The sequence below is a fragment of the Lynx rufus genome, unplaced genomic scaffold (genome assembly GCF_022079265.1).
Source record: "Lynx rufus isolate CCGP_SWC_20201006 ecotype Redwood Valley unplaced genomic scaffold, mLynRuf1.p SCAF_1, whole genome shotgun sequence".
Taxonomy (NCBI): Eukaryota; Metazoa; Chordata; class Mammalia; order Carnivora; family Felidae; genus Lynx; species Lynx rufus.
Genome location: NW_025814823.1, coordinates 67,626,310 through 67,647,132, shown reverse-complemented (window position 1 = coordinate 67,647,132; position 20,823 = coordinate 67,626,310). Strand labels below are relative to the sequence as shown.

Below are 20,823 nucleotides of genomic sequence, written 5' to 3'. Positions count from 1 at the left end.
GAGTGTCTCGAACAAGTTGGTGACCGGCTGGGAACCAGCTGTGGAACAGGAGCAGCATCAGGGGTTCCTGCAGGCACCCAAATGGGCTACTCTGGCTGTCGGGAGATAGCTGTCACTGCCTTGTTCTCAGTTTGGAGAGAACACCCTGGTTTACAGTTGTCTTTTTAGTCCTGCTTTTAGTATCCCTTGCCGGGATGATATCTTTTGGGGGACCGTTCCCAAGAGGTGGTGCTTTAGGTACCCCAATTTAATTGAAATTAGGTGGGAGAGCACTTGTTACAGACATTCAGATTTGTTGCTGTCTCTTTTTCAGTGCCATTTTTGTGATAAGGCCTTTATGAACCAAGCTTTTCTACAAAGTCACATTCAGCGCCGCCACCCTGAAGATTCTCACCTTGGTAAGTCACGAGCTCAGCTTCACAGAACTGTTTTCCTTTTGGTACCTTTCTCTATTTTCAGCGAGGCATGGTCCAGTGCATCTCTCAGTCCTTCTAAAAGTATCATAGTCTTTGTTCATTCATGAAATACTGAGCGCCTACTATGTGCCATGCACAGCACCAGGCCTGGGGCTATGGGCGCACACGAAACAGACCAAGTTCTGCCCTCTGGGGTCTTACATTCTGTTAGGAGGGGCAGAGGAAACACACTTAAATAAATGAGTGGTTCCTCTCAAACGGTGGCAAATGCAACACGGAAAATAAAACAAGAATGGGGTGGAGGTGGTCAGCAAAGTCTTCGTGGAGGAGGCCTTATTTGATCAGAGACTGGATTGATGAGGAGGTCCCAGCCCGGGGAAAAGCTGGGGAATGAATATCCCAGACATGGGGAGCTCTGAGTGTCGGAGGTGTGAGGGGCAGGCAGCACAGCATGTTTGAGGAACAGACAGAAGATCAGTGGAATAGAGCGAGCAAGGCAGTAGTGTGTGGGGACATTGGAAGGGAGGGGGCCAGGTCACGTGGGGCATTGAAGGCCCAGGCCAGGAATGTGGGTGTAGCGGCTGGTGAAGAGCATAGGGGCTGTGGTGGTGGAAGCAGGTGGAAGAGTAAGGAGGCTACTGGGGTAATGCAGGTGAGTGATGTGGCAGCAGGACCAGGACGGGACCAGGGAAGACCAGAGAAGTGAAGATGGAGAGGACGTGTGTTCTGCACAGAGCCCACAGACATGTGACTTAGCATGAAAACAAGAGATAAGAGAAAGACAGTCTTGGATTTTGTCCTGTACATTTGGGTGAGTGGCAGTGACGTCTACTGAGGTGGGGACCTAGGGGTGGGAGGTGGGCTGAGGAAGGAAGGAGAATGAGAGTGTGTGTTGGTCAGGGTAAACCTGAGGCATACATACAAACACCATGCGAGTGGAGATGCAGGGGGTCTGGAGGTCACGGTGAGGCCCAGGGTGGAGATACAAATCCAGGAGTCGTTAGCAGAGCTGGGCTGGATGAGCTCACCTAGACAGAGAAGAGAAGGTGGCTAGGGGCCAGCCTCAAGGCTCTCCCAACATCAGGAGCTCAGGAGGAGCAGCCTAGTGGGTGAGAAATAGTTATGGAAGCAGGAGGGAGACCTGGGGAGTGTGTTGTCATGGAAACCAAGGGAAACAAGTGTTTCAGGAAGGAGGCAGTGACCAATTTATTGAATGTACCTGAGGCGTAGATAGAGTAAGATGAAGACTGAGAATTGGTTATTGCTGTCACGATGGCTGTTGTTGACCTTGACATAGCAGCTTCAGTGGATTGGTGTGGACAAAAACCCAAGGGGAGTGAGCTGAGCTGACAATCAGGTGAGCAAGTGGTCATGTTGTAGACATTTGCTTCAGTAACATTTGCTGGGAAAGACAGCAGAGACATGAAGCATTGTCTGGAAGAAAATGTGGAACAAAGGGAAAATTTTTGTTTCATTTGATGCGGGAGATACAAAGATGTGTTTGGGTGCTAATATGAATTAACCATGTTTAGAGGAGAAAAATAAGCAAGAGAGGGCAGGAGTTCGGTGGCTTATCAACTAGATTTCCTGTTACTTAAATATTCTTAAAAATAAAAAGTACCAGGTCTATTTCTTCTTGCAGATCAAAGCATTCTGCAGATTGCCTAGAGACCAGTAACCCACTGGAATTCTCATTATGATCTTAATGTTTTCATATCTAGATGTACGTACTCCTAACTTGTCACTAAGTACTTGCTTTCTGAAACCTCCCTTTTTTGCCAGTCTGTTTCCATTCCTGCCTATTTCGGACAAACAGATTGATTTAGGAAAATAGCTAAGCTTTGTATAAACAATACGAATGGCATAAAATTCCACATGGAAGTCATGGACCGTTGATACTACTTAGCAATATAGTGGAGAGATTGGGAAGATTAAATAGTTTAATTAATCTACCATTCTTCCGTGTGAAACTGACCTTCTTTCTCTTCTGTTTCAGTATCTTATTCTATCTCATACTCGTTTCAGAGAGTATTTCGGACTCTGAAATGAGTATTATTTCTTCAGGTCATCTTTGAGATTCTGACTTTCCACTTTGGCTTTCATACCTTGCATGTCTACACTCACAGACACATGTACATCCATTCAGTCATGTGCACATCTTCATGTAAGTACATGTACATAAGTATCTTCCCTTCACTTGTTGCTTCCTTTTACAACCTTCTGGTACCTCTTTTTGGCCCTGTGAACAGTTTATGGCCCCAGTTTACATCTTGAATGCCAGCCTCTGATTGTCTTAGCACTGATGGGGTTCTCAGGAGAATGTGGTGGGAGCCAGAAAGATAGTGACCTGCCGTGGAAGCTTCCCTTCTCTCACCGAGACAGGCATCTCAAAGAAGAGCCCGGGATTATTCCTTGTCACCATTATTATTCCCTGAATGGGCTCTCACACTGTCTCTGGAGGGTAATCCAATACAGTGGCCGAAATAATCTGCTGAAAGTAATTCAGTGCCCAGTAACACGATGGGCTGCAAGTAAACACTCATGAGCAAAAATTGGCTCATGTGGCACAAAAAAGTAATAATATCCCAAGTTGGAGCAGTTTCCTTTGTCTTTGTCATATCAATAAGACCCTGTAAGTTTTCAGATAGGTTTCAGTAGAGGTGGTATTTTAATAAAATATTTCTGTTGCAACAGAGTATAAGAAAAAGGCACAGACTGATAAGCTCCAGAGTGAGATTGACATGCTGAAGGAGCAGCTGCAGCTCACCAAGTCTCAGCTGGAGGCTGCACAGCACGCCCACGCTGTCAGGTTCTCTAAGGTACGGTACTGAATTCGGAAACGGTGGGATGGTGAGAAGAATCGGGATTAATTCCTTTTAAATGTTTGGTGGAATTCACCAGTGAAGCCATCTGGTCCTGGGCTTTTCTTTGTTGGGAGGTATTTGATTACTGATTCAATCTCCTTATTCATTGGTCTGTTCAGATTTTGTTTTTCCATGATTCAGTGTTGGTAGGTTGCATGTTTCTAGCAATTTATCCATTTCTTTGAGATGGTCCAATTTGTTGGCATATAATCATATGCATAGTGGGCTATTATAATCTTTTGTAATTCTGTAGTGTCCGTTGTAATGTCTCCTCTTTCATTTATAATTTATTTGAGTCCTTTTTCTTTTCTTGGTTAGTCTAGCTAAGAGTTTGTTAATTTTGTTTATCTTTTCAAAAGCTCCAACTCTTAGTATTGTTCATCTTTTCCATTGTTTTTCTGTTCTCTATTTTATTATTTCTGCTCTAATCTTTATATTTCCTTCCTCCTGCTAACTTTGAGCTTAGTTGTTTTTTTTTTCTAGATCTTGAGGCATAAAGTTAGATTGTTTACTTGAGATATTTCTTTTTTTCTTAATGTAGACATTTTTAGCTGTGAACTTTCCTCTTAAAACTGCTTTTGCCATATCCCATACGTTTTCGTCTGTTGTGTTTCCGTTTTTGTTTATCTCAAGATCTTATTTACTTCCCTTTTGATTCCTTCTTTGATGCATTGGTTGTTCAGGAATGTATTGTTTATTTTCCACGTATTTGCAAATTTTCATTTTCCTCCTGTTGCTGATTTCTTCTTCTTTTTCTTAATGTTTAGTTCTGGGAGAAAGAGAGAAAGCACAAGTGGGGGAGGGGCAGAGAGAGAGAGAAAGAGACAGAATTCAAAGCAAGCTCCAGGTTCCAAGCTGTTCAGCACCGAGCCTAATGTGGGTCTCAAACTCATGAACCAAGAGATCATGACCTGAGCTGGTCTGTCACTTAACCAAATGAGCCTCCCAGGCTCCCCCTTCCTGTTACTAATTTCTAGTTGCATACAATTGTGGTCAGAAAAGATACTTGATATAAATTCAGTCCTCTTGAATTTGTTAAGCCTTGTCATCTAATGTATGATCTATCCTGGAGAAAGTTCCACATGAGCTAAGCAGACTGTGTGTTCTGCTGGATACTATCTGTTGGATATTATATGTCTATTGGGTCCATTTGGTATGAAGTGTTCAAATCCTGGGTTTCCTTATTGACTTTGTGTCTGGGCAATCTATCCATTGTTGAGAGTGGGTATTAAAGGCCCCTATGATTACTGTGTTGCTGTTTATTTCTCCTTTTTGTTCTGTTAGTATATGCTTTATAAATTTAGATGCTGCAATGTTGGATACATAAATATTTATAATTCTTATACCTTCTTGATAAATTGATCTCTGTTATTGTTAAGTAACCTTTGTCTCCTGACATCTTTCTTTTTTTAACGTAGGCGTTTACAGCTATAAATTTCCCTCTTAGCACTGCTTTGGTTTCTCCTTTTTTTTTTTGGTATGTTATGTTTTAATTTTCATCCATCTCAAAGTATTTTCTAATTTCCCTAGTGAGTTTTTCTTTGTCTCATTGGTTGCTTAAGAGTACAGTGTTTAATTTTTTAAGTATTTGTGAATTTTCCAGATTTTCTTCTGTTATTGATTTCTGGCTTCATTCCACTGTGGTTGGGAAATACACTTAGCACACTTTCAATCTTTTAAAATTTATTGAGAGGGGAGCCTGAGTGACTCAGTCGGTTGAGCATTCTATTCTTTTTTTTTTTTTTTTTTTGACAGAATTTTTTTTTTTTTTTTGACAGAATTTTTTTTTTTTTTCAACATTTATTTATTTTTGGGACAGAGAGAGACAGAGCATGAACGGGGGAGGGGCAGAGAGAGAGGGAGACACAGAATCGGAAACAGGCTCCAGGCTCCGAGCCATCAGCCCAGAGCCTGACGCGGGGCTCGAACTCATGGACCACGAGATCATGACCTGGCTGAAGTCGGACGCTTAACCGACTGCGCCACCCACGCGCCCCGAGCATTCTATTCTTGATTTCAGCCCAGGTCATGATTTCATGGTTCATGAGATTGAGCCCCACATTGGGCTCTGCGCTGACAGTGGGGGAGCCTGCTTGGAATTCTCTCTCCCTCTCTCTCTGCCTCTCCCCCTTCCCTCAAAATTAACAAATAAACTTAAATAATTAAAATTTTTGAGACTCTTTTGTGACCTAACATTTGCTCTCTCCTGGTGAATCTTCCATGAGCATTTAACAAGAATGTACGTTCTGCTGCTCTTGGGTGTTCTGTATATGTCAGACTAAGTTTGTTTATTGTGTTAAGTCTGCAGTTAGGTAAAAAAAAAAAAAAACAACAAAAAAAAACTGAAGGTCATTGAGAAATCAAAGGCTGATTGACTGGACATAAATTTAGCTTGTATAAATAGGAATTTGTGTTTTGGGAGTGAGATGGGGCTACTCTATCCAAATTGATACAGTATTGAGAATGGTTCTTCTGCTCAATAGACATTTTCTTTTAAAGGATGTTTACATTTTACATATTACTGCATATCTACTATACAAGTTCATAGATCACCGAACTCTTGAGACTTTGGACCTCTGTGTTTGTATTTTAAGAGGTGTAAGGATGAAAGGATGCCATGTGCTGTTTTTGGCTTGGAAAAATCGCTGTGGACGTTGCCTATGAAGTGCTATTGCACACCTAACTGATACACTCAATACTAGCTGGAGCTATGTCCATTTATTTAAAATTTTGCACATGTCATTTATTTAAAATTTTGCTTCATATAGAACTTTTAAAACCATGCATTCAAATAATTTCAGGAATATGAAATGCAGAAAACAAAAGAGGAAGAATTTCTGAAGTTATTTGATAGATGGAAAGAAGAAGAAAAGGAGAAACTAGTTGATGAAATGGAAAAAGTCAAGGAAATGTTTATGAAGGAGTTTAAAGAATTGACCTCCAAGAATTCAGCATTAGAATATGTAAGTATTAAACCAAGTACTCCTCATAGTATTGGTAGGATTGTTGCCTTGAGAGGTAACATTAGAATGGCATTATGGCCAATGGATCTAGAAGTCACTTTATTGTGCCTTGGTCCAGACAGCCCCTTTCTTGAGAGTTCTGAGGGAGCTTGAGACATACAGAAGACAGAGCAAGTCAGAAAAGTCATTTCTTTGAAAGTGGGAGCTTTGGCTCCAAACGCATGTGCAGAACACTTGGTACATTTGAGGGGCTCCTGGCTGGCTCAGTCAGTGGATCATGCAATGCTTAATCTCGAGGTTGTGAGTTCAAGCCCCATGTTGGGTATAGGGATTAACTAAAAAACTAAAGATTATGGGGCGCCCGGGTGGCTCAGTCAGTTGAGCGTCTGACTTCAGCTCAGGTCATGATCTCACAGTCCGTGAGTTCGAGCCCCACATCGGACTCTGTGCTGACAGCTCAGAGCCTGGAGCCTGTTTCAGATTCTGTGTCTCCATCTCTCTCTGAACCTCACCCGTTCATGCTCTGTCTCTCTCTGTCTCAAAAATCAATAAAGGTTAAAAAAAATTTAAAAATAAAATAAAATAAAACAATAAAGATTAAATAAATCTTAAAAAAAAAAAAAAGAACACTTGGTACATTTGGTACCCTTGGTCAGATCATAGAAGAGGGTCTCTGTTTCCTTAGCTAGTTAGGATAGCCAATAAGCCATAAGCCTCCTCCCTGAATTCTGAAGCTTTCTAAGTTCCAAAGGAACTTTCCGGAAAGACTGACACAGATCACCAATGTGGAAGAAGAAAGCCAACCCACAAAGACAGAAGTAGAATTTTTTTTGCCAGGTCCCTTCCTGGCCGGTGGAAAGGACAGCTGTTCTGAGCAAGCAGAATGTAACTAAATGACTCTCCATCCCCTATAGGAGCAGTCTTGTTCCACACTGCCCTGGTCACATGCATAGACAGAGACATGGCTTGCTGGGCTAGGACCTTAACCTCTGTGACAGTGATCGCTGTCCTCCAGCGAAGAATGACTTGAGCTGGATGGGCAGCCCAGTCCAGGGTCACCCTTGGGGAAAGGAAGCAAGATCCTTGAGCTCCCTCTAGGGGCCAACAAGTTTTACAAACTAAAATGGAAAGATATTTTTGGAATATGGCTCAAGGCCTTCTCTAAAGCGCCTTGAAGTCTTGCATAGGGGTAGGGAAACCACAACCTGTGAACCGAATCTGACATACCACCCATCTTTGTATGGCCAGTGAGCCAAGAGAGGTTTTAATATTTCTAAATGGTTGGAAAAGGTCATAAGAAGAATATGTCACAACACATAAAAATTACATGAAGTTTATGGGGCGCCTGGGTGGCGCAGTCGGTTAAGCGTCCGACTTCAGCCAGGTCACGATCTCGCGGTCTGTGAGTTCGAGCCCCGCGTCAGGCTCTGGGCTGATGGCTCAGAGCCTGGAGCCTGTTTCCGATTCTGTGTCTCCTTCTCTCTCTGCCCCTCCCCCGTTCATGCTCTGTCTCTCTCTGTCCCAAAAATAAATAAAAACGTTGAAAAAAAAATTTTTAAAAAAAAAAAATTACATGAAGTTTACATTTCTGTGTCCATAAGTTTTATTGGCATACGACCACATGTGTTCCTTTACACTTTGTCTGTGGTGCTTTTGTGCTGGAGCCATACAGGTGAGTGATTATCACCAAGGCCTTATGTGTCTCCTGAAGCCAGAATACTGTCTGGCTCTTTACAGAAAATTTGCCAGCCCCGTCATACCTTTATAAAGCAAACATGGCAAAATGTTAACAATTGGTCCAAATGGGTGTTCATTATATTATTCTTTCAACTTTTCTTTTTCCTTTTTTTTTTTTTAATTTTTATTTATTTTGAGAGAGTGCACAAGCACTAGCAGGGGAAGAACAGAGAGAGAAAGAGGGAGAGAGAGAGAATCTCAAGCAGACTCCATGCTGTCAGTGCAGAGCCCAATGCAGGGCTCAGTCTCATGAACTGTGAGATCATGACCTGAGCCGAAATCAAGAGTCAGTTGCTCAATCAACTGAACCACCCAGGTGCCCCTCAACATTTCTATAAGTTGTAATTTGCAAATAAAAAGTTGAAAGGGAATAAATTTGGATGGTTCACTGTGTCTTTTTTGTAGGGCTACAACTTCTTGTTGGTTCAGTCATTCCATATCACCTCTCCTTGGTTGTTGTTTCTAAGCATCAGAACACCTAGGCAGTAATTTCTCTATCCATGGTTTCTTTTTCGACCCCTGCACCAGGGACCTTTCCTGAACTCCTATCTGTGGTTCAAAGTGGGATGCCGTATAACCCACTGGTGGATTGCGATACTAACCAATTTAAGACTGGCTTCTCACATCTTCTTCATCAAGGCTGTACTCATTTTTCCCTTTGTGATAAGCTGCTAATTAGAGTTCTTTTGCCTAAGGTTCCATCCAGGATCCTGCCCCCAGCTCCCTGCTCCCGGGATAATTTTAATAGTGGATTGGGACTTTTCCCCACATAGGGCTTTTTTACCACTCCTACCTTTTTGGGGGGGTAGGGGGGTAAAAAGATGGCTTTATTGAGATATAGTTTCTATACCGTAAAATTCACCCACTTAGAGTGCACAGTTTGGTAGTTTTTAGTATGTTCACAGGGTTGTGCATCCATCCTCACGTTTTGGAATATTTCATCACCACGAGAAACGTTGTGCCCGTTGGCACTCCCTCCCCCAAGCCACTGGCAACCACAGATCTGCTTTCTGTCTCTGTGGATCTGCCTATTCTGGACGTTACGTGTGAATTGAATCATACAATATGTGATCTTTTGTGAGCAGCTGCTTCCCAGTTAGTATAATGTTTCTGGGATTCATCCACGTCGTAAGGATGTATATACATCACTATTTCATTCCTGTAGTTGCCACATGATTTTCCATTCCATGAATATCATACTTCTTTTTCTTTTTTTTTTATGTAGAGTTTCAGATTGTTTTTTAATTTAAATTTATTTTTTATTTTTTAAAATTTGCATCCAAAATAGTATATAGTGAAGCAATGATTTCAGTAGATTCCTTAATACCCCTTACCCATTTAACCCATCCCCCCTCCTACAACCCCTCCAGCAACCCTCAGTTTGTTCTCCATATTTATGAGTCTCTTCTGTTTTGTCCCCCTCCCTGTTTTTATATTATTTTGTTTCCCTTCCTTTATGTTCATCTGTTTTGTCTCTTAAAGTCCTCATATGAGTGAAGTCATATGATTTTTGTCTTTCTCTGACTAATTTCACTTAGCATAATACCCTCCAGTTCCATCCACATAGTTGCAGATGGCAAGATTTCATTCTTTTTGATTGCTGAGTAATACTCCATTGTGTATGTATGTGTGTGTATATATACATACATATACGTGTATATACCACATTTTCTTTATCCATTCATCCATCGATGGACATTTGGGCTCTTTCCATACTTTGACTATTGTTGATAGTGCTGCTATAAACATGGGGGTGCATGTGTCCCTTTGAAACAGCACACCTGTATCCCATGGATAGATGCCTAGTAGTGCAATTGCTGGGTCGTAAGGGAGTTCTATTTTTAGCTTTTTGCGGAACCTCCATACTGTTTTCCAGAGTGGCTGCACCAGCTTGCATTCCCACCAACAATGCAAAAGAGACCCTCTTTCTCCACATCCTCGCCAACAACCATGAATATCGTATTTCATTTGTTCATCAGTTGACAACATGTGGGTTGTTTACCCATTTTTAGCTATAGATGGTTTTTAAAATTATTATTATTTTTTAAGTTTATTTATGTATTTTGAGAAGGACAGAAACAGTGTGAGTGGGGGAGGGGCAGAGAGCAAGAATCCCAAGCGGGCTCCATGCTGCCAGCCCAGAGCCCGACACGGGGCTCAAATTCATGAACTGAGAGATCATGAACTGAGTGGAAACCAGGAGTTGGATGCTTAACTGACTGAGCCATCCAAGTGCCCCTAAAATTATTATTTGTAAGAGACTTCATTTTTTAGAATAGTTAAGCTTACAGAAAAATTGAGCATCCAGTACAGAAAATTTCATGTAACACCCCCCTCTCCTACCCTGTACAGTTTTCCATCTTACTGACAACTTAGTCTGGTACATTTGTTACGGTTGATGAGCCAATACTGATATATTAGTATTAATTAAACTCCATACTGTGGTTCCACTTCTTTAGCTTTTACCTAACATCACTTTTCTGCTCCAGGGTCCTCTCCAGGATACCACATGATATTTAGTTGTCACACCTCCTTAGCTTGTCTGAGACAGTTTCTCTGACTTGTTTTCAGTGACCTGGACAATTTTGAGGAGTACCTTACCTGTCAGTAGGACGCCCCTCTACTGGAATTCACCCAGGAGTCTTCTCTTGGTTAGACTGGGCTTACGCGTTTGGGGGATGAAACCCTCAGTGATAAAGTTACAGTTTTCATCACATCATCTCAAGGCTAATACTCTCTTCATGATTAATGGTTGTTGGTGTTGACCTTGATCACCCGGCTCAGGTTGTGTCGGTCAAGTTTCTCTGCTGAGAAGTCAGCCTCCACCAATTTCACACTGTACTCTTTGAAAAGAAGTGGCTGTGTTCAGCCCAGATTTAAGCAGGGGAGCGATGCTCCCCACCCTTTTGTTTCTTCGGTTAACGTATCACCTTTTGTGATTTTTCTGAGGGTTTTTTACCGCTGCTAACTTTAGGAATAACATAACAAGCAATAGGTAAAATTAAAACATGTTGTCCCTCATGGGTTCACGGATACAGTTGCAGGATGATGGTGGCCTCACCACTCAATTGTCATGAGAACCTGGGCACCTGGCTGGCTCAGTCAGTCAAGCATCTGACTCTTGGTTTCGGCTCAGGTTATGATCTCACAGTGCATGAGTTCGAGCCCCGCATCAGGCTCCATGCTGACAGGGCGGAGCCTGCTTGGGATTCTCCGTCTCCCTCTCTCTCTCTGCCTCTCCCCTGCACATGCCCCCCACCCCCCGCCTTCACCGCCTCTCTCAAAATAAATAAATAAGTAAATAAATAAATAAACATAAAAAAATTGTATTTATATTAGGAATACAAATAAGTAAAAAAATAAAAAGAAATAATCATGAGAACCAGCTGCACGCAGTTCCTCTGTTCCTGGACACTGTTGTGTGCCCATCAGAAATTTTAAGACCCATTGTATAAGACTAGAAAGTCAGGTTGTCCTTTCTGTTGCAATCACCCCGTACATATGCTGTTGGAAAAACTGGAAAGCAGCAGAAAGAAAACCGGAAAACCAGTAGGTGGGAGAAGGAGAAAGCACAACAAGCATCTAGTAAGGATAGTCGGATTTAAACGTGGCTACATGTTGGGGCGCCTGGGTGGCTCAGTCAGTTAAGCATCCGACTTCGGCTCAGGTCACGATCTCACAGTCCTTGAGTTCGAGCCCCACGTCAGGCTCTGTGCTGACAATGTGGAGTCTGGAGCTTGCTTCAGATTCTGTGTCTCCCTCTCTCTGCCCCTCCTCTGCCCCTGCGCTCTCTCTCTCTCTCTCTCTGTCTGAAAAAAAATAATAAACATTAAAAAAATTAAATGAAAATAAAAGTGGCTACATGTTCCCCAATTTTATTTGTGTTCAGTCTTTTGAAAGTATAAACATCTGCACCAGTGAGTTTGCATTTATTTTCTTTCATAGCAATTGTCAGAAATCCAGAAGTCCAACATGCAGATCAAGTCCAATATTGGCACGTTAAAAGACGCACGTGAGTTTAAAGAAGAACGTCCTCAGTATCCCCAGGATTTCCAGAATGTGATGCAACTTCTTGATAGTCAGGTATGTGCCAGTGGCCAGTAACTGCAGCCAGGGCTTGATTTTTCTTCCTGAAGCAGTTTACAGCAAGCATTTCCTATAAAAAAAGGGTTTGTCTCTTCCCGTGACCATGAAGCTAGTTCTTTTCTTCTTGTCTCCTAATACACATATAATTAATCATAGCTGTTCATTAGATGCTTGTTGATTGACTAACAGATGCAGATATAGACTGGTTGGCAAAACTGTTTCATTTTTGGCTAACGCAGTATCAACTTGAATTGTGTGGGATTACCTTAGAGTTTATTTTTCGTATTTCAGAGGTAGGTCCCTGCTGTCAAAAGGCCTAGAAAGGCATAATGAAGCACTAACTTTATTTTTAGAGCTGAAATATCTGGCTGCATTGCTGTACTGATGGTCTTCTTCATTTATGAAACCTAATTACAGTCATGTGGAAAGTGGCGTCCATAATCAGCACAGTTGTCATTCTGGCAATTTTCACCCTCCTGGTTTAGGGGAACATTGCTTTTTACCAGGAAACAAATGGAGATTAAAGTTTATGAAGTTAGGATTTTGTTGAAAAAAATATTTGCAAACAACATATTGGATAAAGGATTAGTATCCAAAAACTATAAAGAACTTACCAAACTCAACACCCGACAAACAAATAATCCAGTGAAGACATGAGCAAAAGACGTGAATAGACACTTTTCCAAAGACATCCAGATGGTAACAGACACATGAAAAGATGCTAAACATCACTTATCATCAGGGAAATACAAATCAAAACCACATTGAGATACCACCTCATACCAGTCAGAGTGGCTAAAATTAACAACTCAGGAAACAACAGATGCTGGTGAGGATGTGGAGAAACGGAACTCTCTTGCATTGTTGGTGGGAACGCAAACCGGTGCAGCTGCTGTGGAAAACAGTGTGGAGGTTCCTCAAAAAATTAAAAATAGAACTGCCCTACGACCCAGCAATAGCACTACTAGGAATTTACCCAAAGGATACAGGAGTGCTGATGCATAGGGGCTTGTGTACCCCAGTGTTTATAGCAGCACTTTCAACAATAGCCAAATTATGGAAAGAGCCCAAATGTCCATCAACTGATGAATGGATAGAGAAGATGTGGTTTATATATACAATGGAATACTACTTGGCAATGATAAAGAATGAAATCTGGCCATTGGCAGCAACATGGATAGAAGTGGAGGGCATTATGCTAAGTGAAATAAGTCAGTCAGAGAAAGACAGATATATGTTTTCACTCATGTGTGGAACTTGAGAAACTTAACAGAAGACCATAGGGGAAGGGAAGGGGAAAAAATAGTTACAAACAGAGAGGGAGGCAAACCATAAGAGACTGTTAAATATAGAGAACAAACTGAGGGTTGATGGGGGAGAGGAGAAAATGGGTGATGGGCATTGAGGAGAGCACTGGTTGGGATGAGCACTGGGTGTTGTATGTAAGCGATGAACCCCGGGAATCTACCTCCCCAACCAGGAGCACACCATACACACCGTGTGTTAGCCAACTTGACAATAAATTATATTAAAAAATATATACATATCATTTTTAAAAGTAAGTGTATTTTTGGAATACAGACCACTGCCACTGTTTCTTACGTTGCTGCTCACGTCTTGCCTCTCTCCCTGGCCATTGGCCTTCCACCGTGCAGCCAGGCCGGCCACTGTCCTGTCTTATCCTCCCACGGCTCCCCATTCTTCACAGAGCCAAGTCTGGAATCCTTAACCAGCAGCCAGAGTCCCTGAGGATCTGGACCCTGTGGTATCTCGCACTGTTCTCGGCTTTACCTCAACGCTCCTAGCTGCACCAAACAGCTCATGGGTCCCAGGAGACAGCATTCTGTGGTTCTGCTTTTGCCCTTGTGGCTTTCTTTGTCACACACCTCTCAGTCTTCAGGACCTGCGGCTTAATTCTTCAGCTGAGGCAGCACCTCTTCTAGAGAGTTCTCCTGGACCTTTGGGCTATTGCATTTGGGTAGTTCCCTCAAGCAGAGGTCCTGAGAAGGTTGCTCACATGCACATTATGGGGGGGCTGTCTGTTGTTAGGTCCACTTTCCTCCTATTCAAGGCAGAGTGTGTCCCTCAGTCCTCGCCCAGCTGGCCACGACAGCCCAGCGAGGCCGCTGGCATGTGGTAGGGGACCGCGAATTGTGTCTTCTATTGAACTGTTGACAGTTGCTCCCTGTGAGCTGGGCTCAGGAATTGAAGGACCAATTATGAATCCCAATGTCCCACCTAAAATTCTTTTGTTTCCTTCCTGTGAGCTGTGTTGTCAGGTCAGAACCCAAGGCCTCAGAAGCCTTGGTGTTTCTTGGGGCACCTGGGAGAATCAGTCGGTTGAGTACCTGACTTTGGCTCAGGTCATGATCTCACAGTTCGTGGGTTCAAGCCCCGCATTGGGCTTTGTGCTGATAGCACAGAGCCAACTTCGGATTCTCTGTCTCCCTCCCACTTTCTCTGCCCCTCCCCATCTTGCACTCTCTCTCTCTTAAAGATAAATAAATAAACATTAAAAAAAAAAAAGAAACCCTGGTGTTTCCTTTTAGCTCCTTCGACTGCCAAACTAGCACCTATTTTTGAAAACAAAATTTTATTGGAACACAGCTATGCCCACCCATTTATGTATTATCTAGTGGATATTCTCCTACTGCTGGTAGTGGTGACTGAGTCCTTTGGCCCCAGAGCCTAAAATATTTACTGTTAGTCCCTTAAGAGAAAATGTTTGCTGACCCCTGCCTTAGAGTTTAAGATGATAACCACGTGCAAATGTATTTAGACACTTTTGAACGTCTATAATCTAAAAAATGCTTGCTAAAATTTTACCAAGTAGGTAGTTGGGTTCCAGAGGTACTCACTACAAAGGAAGCTTCCATTTTGAGTCAATTTTATTGCACATAAATTACTGTTGTTTTACTGTGTCGTAGGAAAGCAAGTGGACCGCCCGAGTTCAAGCTCTTCACCAAGAACACAAGAAAGAGAAGGGTCGGGTAAGACTAAGAAGCCAGGGTCTGTCGGTGGGTCATTTTTTTAAAGAATATATGTTTTTTCTCTACGGCAAAGGTAGTGTTTGTCTACTTAACAAATTTTATGGAGAAATGTGTGACAGAAATGAAAATTACTTATAATTTCTACACCAACGATAACCACTGCTAACTACTTTGTTGTAACTTCTTTTGGTCTGTTTTCTGTGCCATAAATGTAGCATTTCTGTACGTTTTGAAACCATACTTAGGGTCTTACAAATTTTGAATCATGTTTTATCACTGTGTACGCTTCTCACTTAATAGATTGTAAACTTTCTTCTGGCTTTTTGGGGATTTGTTGTTTTTTTAACATTCTTGTGTGTGTGTTTTTTTTAATTGTTTATTTGCTTTTGACAGAGAAAGAGAGACAGAGAATGAGCAGAGGAGGGGCAGAGAGAGAGGGAGACACAGAGTCTGAAACAGGCTCCAGGCTCTGTACTGTCAGCACAGAGCCTGATGCGGGGCTCAAACCCATGAACCATAAAATCATGACCTGAGCCGAAGTCTCAACCAACTGAGCCACCCAGGCTCCCCAGTATTCTTGTGTTTTTAAAAATATTCTTCAAAATCATAATTTTTGTAATGGCTATAGAATGATCTTGTGGATGTATCATAAGTTATTATTAATCATTCCTTTATTGCTGAACCCATCGTTTCTGATTTTTTCACATTGCACATCAGTAGTCTAAATAATCTTTAATTTTATTAAAGATAATTTAATGTGGGGCGCCTGGGTGGCTCAGTCAGTTGAGTGTCCGACTTCGGCTCAGGTCACGATCTCACGGTCCGTGAGTTCAAGCCCCGCGTTGGGCTCTGTGCTGACAGCTCAGAGCCTGGAGCCCGTTTCGGATTCTGTGTCTCCCTCTCTCTCTGCCCCTCCCCTGTTCATGCTCTGTCTCTCTCTGTCTCAAAAATAAATAAACATTAAAAAAAATTAAAAAAAAATAAAGATAATTTAATGTGAACAATTCTTCCATTTTAGTGAAAACAGTTTGATTATAATACTGCCTTTCAACTGAGTACATCCCAAATTTAAGCATTATTGCACTGGTGCAGAAAATCTAAAGTACTTTTATTTGAGACAGGAAAACTTGGATGTATCTTTTCACTTCATATGTACGTTGTAGCCCTATGTCTGCTGTGTCTTTGTCGGCTCGGCTGCTATAACAAAATATGGTAGACTGGGTGGCTTACAAACAACAGATATTTATTTCTCATAGTTCTGGGGCTCTAGGGATTGAGCAGAGAGTTTGTTAAAGTGAGGTCGTGGCTGCGTGTAGGTGTAAAGCCCATGTTGATTTCTCCAGCCTAAACTACCCTCTGAGCTCTGGATGAGATAGCCAGCTTTGTACTTGGTATCTCCTCAGGCTTCCCAGGTGTCATATGTCTCAGATGAGGTGCTCGGGCTCGTCCCCAGATGTGGTTTTCTGTTGTTTGGTGGCATCCTGGTCTGAGCAGTCAGGAGCACGCCTTGAGCCCGTGTCTCCCTCAGCACCCAGCGCAGGGGTATCAGCAGGGCCTGCCGCGTGTCTCATATCCACATTCTTCTGTCCATTTCCATTGCTCCTGCCCTCCACCAAGCCCCCGCCATTTCGAAAAGGACCCTGTAACTGGTCTCCCAGTTCCAACCTTCCCTTTTCCCAGTTTGCTTTCCAAGGAGCAGACAAGACCATCTGGCTGCTGGCTACCACCTGCCACCTCATCCCGGATCCTCTCTCCGAACCTACACTTTCTGACCACAATCGCCTTCGGGACACTTGTAGAACATGCCAGCCTTTTTCTCTTCACACATGCTCTTTGCTGCCGGACATCCTTCCATTTGCTCTTCACGTGGCTGTCCTTCCCCTCTGTATTAGTGTTCTGTGCCTCGTAGCAAATTACCAGCAATTCGTCTTCTCCGAGTGTCTGTGAGCACAGGCCTGGTGGTGCCCTGTACTCGGAGTCTCACAGCCGCATTCGGGACGTGGACTTGGCTGCTTTCTCATCTGGGGCTCAGGGTCATTCCAGGCCCGTTCAGGTTATTGGCAATATGCAGCTCCTTAGGGTTAACAGTAGGATCAGGACCCTTAGTTCCACAGCTCACTACCCGGCTGTTGACTTCTTCAAGGCCAGCAGGAGAGAGGCGCTCACCTGACTAAGGCCCATGAAGGATAATCTCCCTTTGCATTAACTCAGAGTCAGCAGATTAGGGACTCAAAAATTTTTTTTAATGTTTATTTTTGAGAGAGAGACAGAGAGAGCCTGAGCAGAGGAGGGGCAGAGAGAGAGGGAGACACAGAATCCAAAGGAAACTCCAGGCTCTGAGCTGTGAGCATAGAGCCCAACGTGGGGCTCAAACTAATGAGCCATGCGTGAGATCATGACCTGACCCAAAGTCGGACACTTAACCTGCTGAGCCACCCAGGCATCCCAGACTGGGGGCTTTAAATGTATCTGCTAAGTCTCTTCACGTTTGCTGTCTTGTATTGGTTAGAAGCACATCTCAGACTCCAACCAGCCCATGTCTTCGAGTCTGCTCTTGCTGCTATAACAAAATACCATAGACTGGGTGGCTTTAAACAAGGGATGTTTATTTCTCACTGTTCTGGAGGCTGAGAAGTTGCACGGTCAGGGGGCCGGCTCAGTTCCTGGTAAGAGCTCTGTTGCAGATGCCTTGTCGCTGTGTCTTCACGGGGCAGGGAGAGAGCAAGAGAAAGCTCTCTGGTTTCTCTTAAGAGCACTAATCCCATCATGAGGACCCTACCCTAATTCATCCAAACCTAATCACCTCCCAAAGGCCCCACCTCCTAATACATCACGTGGGGGATTAGGGCTTCGACACAGGAATGGAGGGGCAGAGGGGTGCACAAACATTCAGTTCATAACTCCACCAAGAGAAAGGTTTTACACAGGGCGTGTAGTCTGGGGGTACAAACTTGAGGACCATTTAGAATTCAGCCCCCCTCTGGCCTTGGCTTACAAGTCATCTGACACCATCTAAGTAGGTAGCCTCCTCCCTTACGGTTCCCATCATGTCACAAGTGTAACTCTGATTGCTGTTTCACATAGTTAGATTATTTATTCACTTGTTTACTGTCTCTGATCGGATCACTAGCCCTGCGAGGGAGGGACTCTGTCTATCTGGTTCTCTGTTGTATTCCCAACGTTGACTAACCTAAAGTGTGATTGGCATTCATTAAATATTTGCCGAATGAATGTGGAAGGTTGCTAGTCGGCCAACAAGGAGATCATTCAACCTTGTTATGGATGGAGGAATGCTGATTGGAGGGGTCAGAAGAGCAGGGTTGAAAGAGTCATCTGTTGGTATGAGCACAGGCCCCTGGTATGAACCCGGGCCCCCTTAAACTCAAGGCCATGCTGGTCTACCTTGTTGCCCTGCTCACCTGTCATGCTTCAGGCACTGAGCCAGCTTGAGAGAAGAGGCAGTGACAACTTAGAGCGGTTGCTTTTCTGGGAGAATGTTCTAGCTTCCCTTCAAGATGCTCTAAGGTAGTAGTAGTTCCTAACCAGGACATACTTCAGCATGACCAGAGGCTCTTTCCCAAAATACTCTTGCCCAGCTCCACTCAGTGAGATTCTGATTTAGTCTAGGATGGTTTCTGTTTTGGATCCATGGTTTGAACAACTGCTCTTATGATTTGAGGTTCAACTCTTGTCCTTCAGGACGTCTTACAGCGTTGGTATCTAGGGACAGAATTCAGGCCTCCTTACGAATGGGGATGATGTTTAGTCCTTGCTCCTTTAAAGCCTCCTGTACTCCAGACCATTGCAGGAGTTCCGGTGGCCCTCCGGCCAGAATAGAGTGCAGGTTGCAGAGTTGTATTCTTGGCCACTGCGAGGCGTGATGGAAAGATGGTCTGTTGGTGGTTTGGTGGAGGGAGGAGAGGCCTTCCCTGGTTCCGAGTCGGCTGAGCTGCCCCAAGTATTGGGAGTGTGGAGTGTCTGTGTTGCCGCTAGGCTACGCTGCTCCATTGTCTGTTGGTTTTGCTTGTTCAGAAGCTGCTTTTCTCCTTCCTTAACTTCTCTTAAACCCTAACAGAGGGGAGAATTCAATCAGGTTTAGTAATCTCTGCCTGAGACCTAACTATTAATTATTCCACATGATTGCTGCCTACTGTTCCTACAATGCACATATTGTATTTCTCTGTTTAAGGGAAGTTGTGATTGCCAACTTTTTATTGCTTTACCTAGGCCTCTTGGCAGCTCTTTGTTTTTTTTTTTTTTTAAATAACATTGGTAGGAGTTCAAAGGGAGTCACAGATAAACGATGGCATGCGCTTTTGACCCGACAGAAGACTGTAGAGCTTGGGAGGTTGTATGGTGGTCACGTAACAAAAGGAAAGGAGGACAGAGTACTGTGTTCTGGTAGAGAAAAGAGCATACATAGTACTTGGAATGGTAGGAGGTCACAAGAAATGGGCTCAAGAGCTCCAACTTTCTGAAATAATCTGTGGCTGTCCCTTGCTTAGACTGTTCTCTCAGCAGACTCTTTTCTGGGCTTTTCTAGTCCATTCTCAATTCCAATATCAAAATGTTGCCAACCCTTAGCTTGTCCTGTGTCTCCATCTTCTGGGAGTCTGGACGAACTCTACATGTTGTTGATCAGAAACCCCTACCCAGACCCCTGGACATTTTCACTGGCTTTTCCTTCTATTTTCCAGCTCAGCATTTCCCAGACTGCTTTGGGGCACTCTCCTCATGGTCTGTAGAAAATGTGGGGAAGGTTGTTGGCAGTGTTCTCCTGGGGGAGGTTCTTGGCATCCGCTAGGACACGAAAGGTTCTTCTTCATCCTCACTCAGGAAACCTTTTCCACTTGGTTCAACCCAGTGCTTGTCTCACCTCCTCTGGGCACAGAGCACTCCAGTGGGAAGACCCTGCAATGTATTGAGAGAGAGCATTAACTTGTTGTTGTTGTTTTAAATGTAAATAGATTTTTTTTAGAGCAGTTTTAAGTTCACAGCAACACTGAGCAGAAAGCACAGAACGTTCCCAAATACCCCTTCCCCCCTCTATACGCACAGCCTCCCCCGTTATCAACATCCCACACCACGGTGGTACCTGTGTTGGAATTGCTGGGCCTACATTAACACATCATTGTTACCCGAAGTCCATAGTTCACATTAGGGTTTACTCCTGGTATCGTACTTTCTATTTCTATAGATTTTGACAAGTGTCAAATGACATGTAGCCACTGTTATAGCATCATACAGAATGGTTTCACTGCCCTAAAAATTCTCTGTGCTCTATTCATCCCACCCTCAACCCCTGATTTAAAAAGCCAAGCAAGTTGGGAAATGCTGCTTTAGACGCTCTTTGTATTTCTCCTAGGCACACTCACCGGCCCCCTTTCTTTGGTCTACACAGCCCTCTCCATTTCCAGGGTGTAGGCTTGGAATGTTCTTAGCTCCATGGACCCATGTGTTTTTCCCCTCTGTTTAATGAGTAGTGAAATTGCTTTAATAATCTTTCCCTAAATTATTGAAAACAAATTCTTCCTGAAGGTTTTTATGTCCAGTATATGATTCCATTTCCTGAAATGAAATCTCTGAAGATGAATCTGTTTATGAATCTTTGGATCTTTCTGTTCTCTGTGTCCCTCCCACGCTCCTCCCTCCTTCCACCTTCCTTTTCTCAGCGAATATTTATTGGGAACCTGCCAAGGGCCCGAGATGGTACTTGATCATTGGACATATGAATAATTAAGGTGGACTCTCCACCCCAGGCACATGT

The 20,823-nt window shown here is 43.3% G+C and overlaps 1 protein-coding gene across 1 annotated transcript in view; it reads left to right on the top strand.

The window, feature by feature from the left end:
• DZIP1 (DAZ interacting zinc finger protein 1) overlaps window positions 1-20,823 on the top strand; it is a 62,774-nt gene that overhangs the window by 18,408 nt on the left and 23,543 nt on the right. Inside the window, exons 8-12 of the mRNA XM_047075288.1 lie at window positions 314-398; window positions 3,111-3,235; window positions 6,082-6,243; window positions 11,926-12,063; window positions 14,994-15,056. Coding sequence (XP_046931244.1) covers window positions 314-398; window positions 3,111-3,235; window positions 6,082-6,243; window positions 11,926-12,063; window positions 14,994-15,056 — 573 coding nt within the window. The remainder of the gene's footprint in view (window positions 1-313; window positions 399-3,110; window positions 3,236-6,081; window positions 6,244-11,925; window positions 12,064-14,993; window positions 15,057-20,823) is intronic.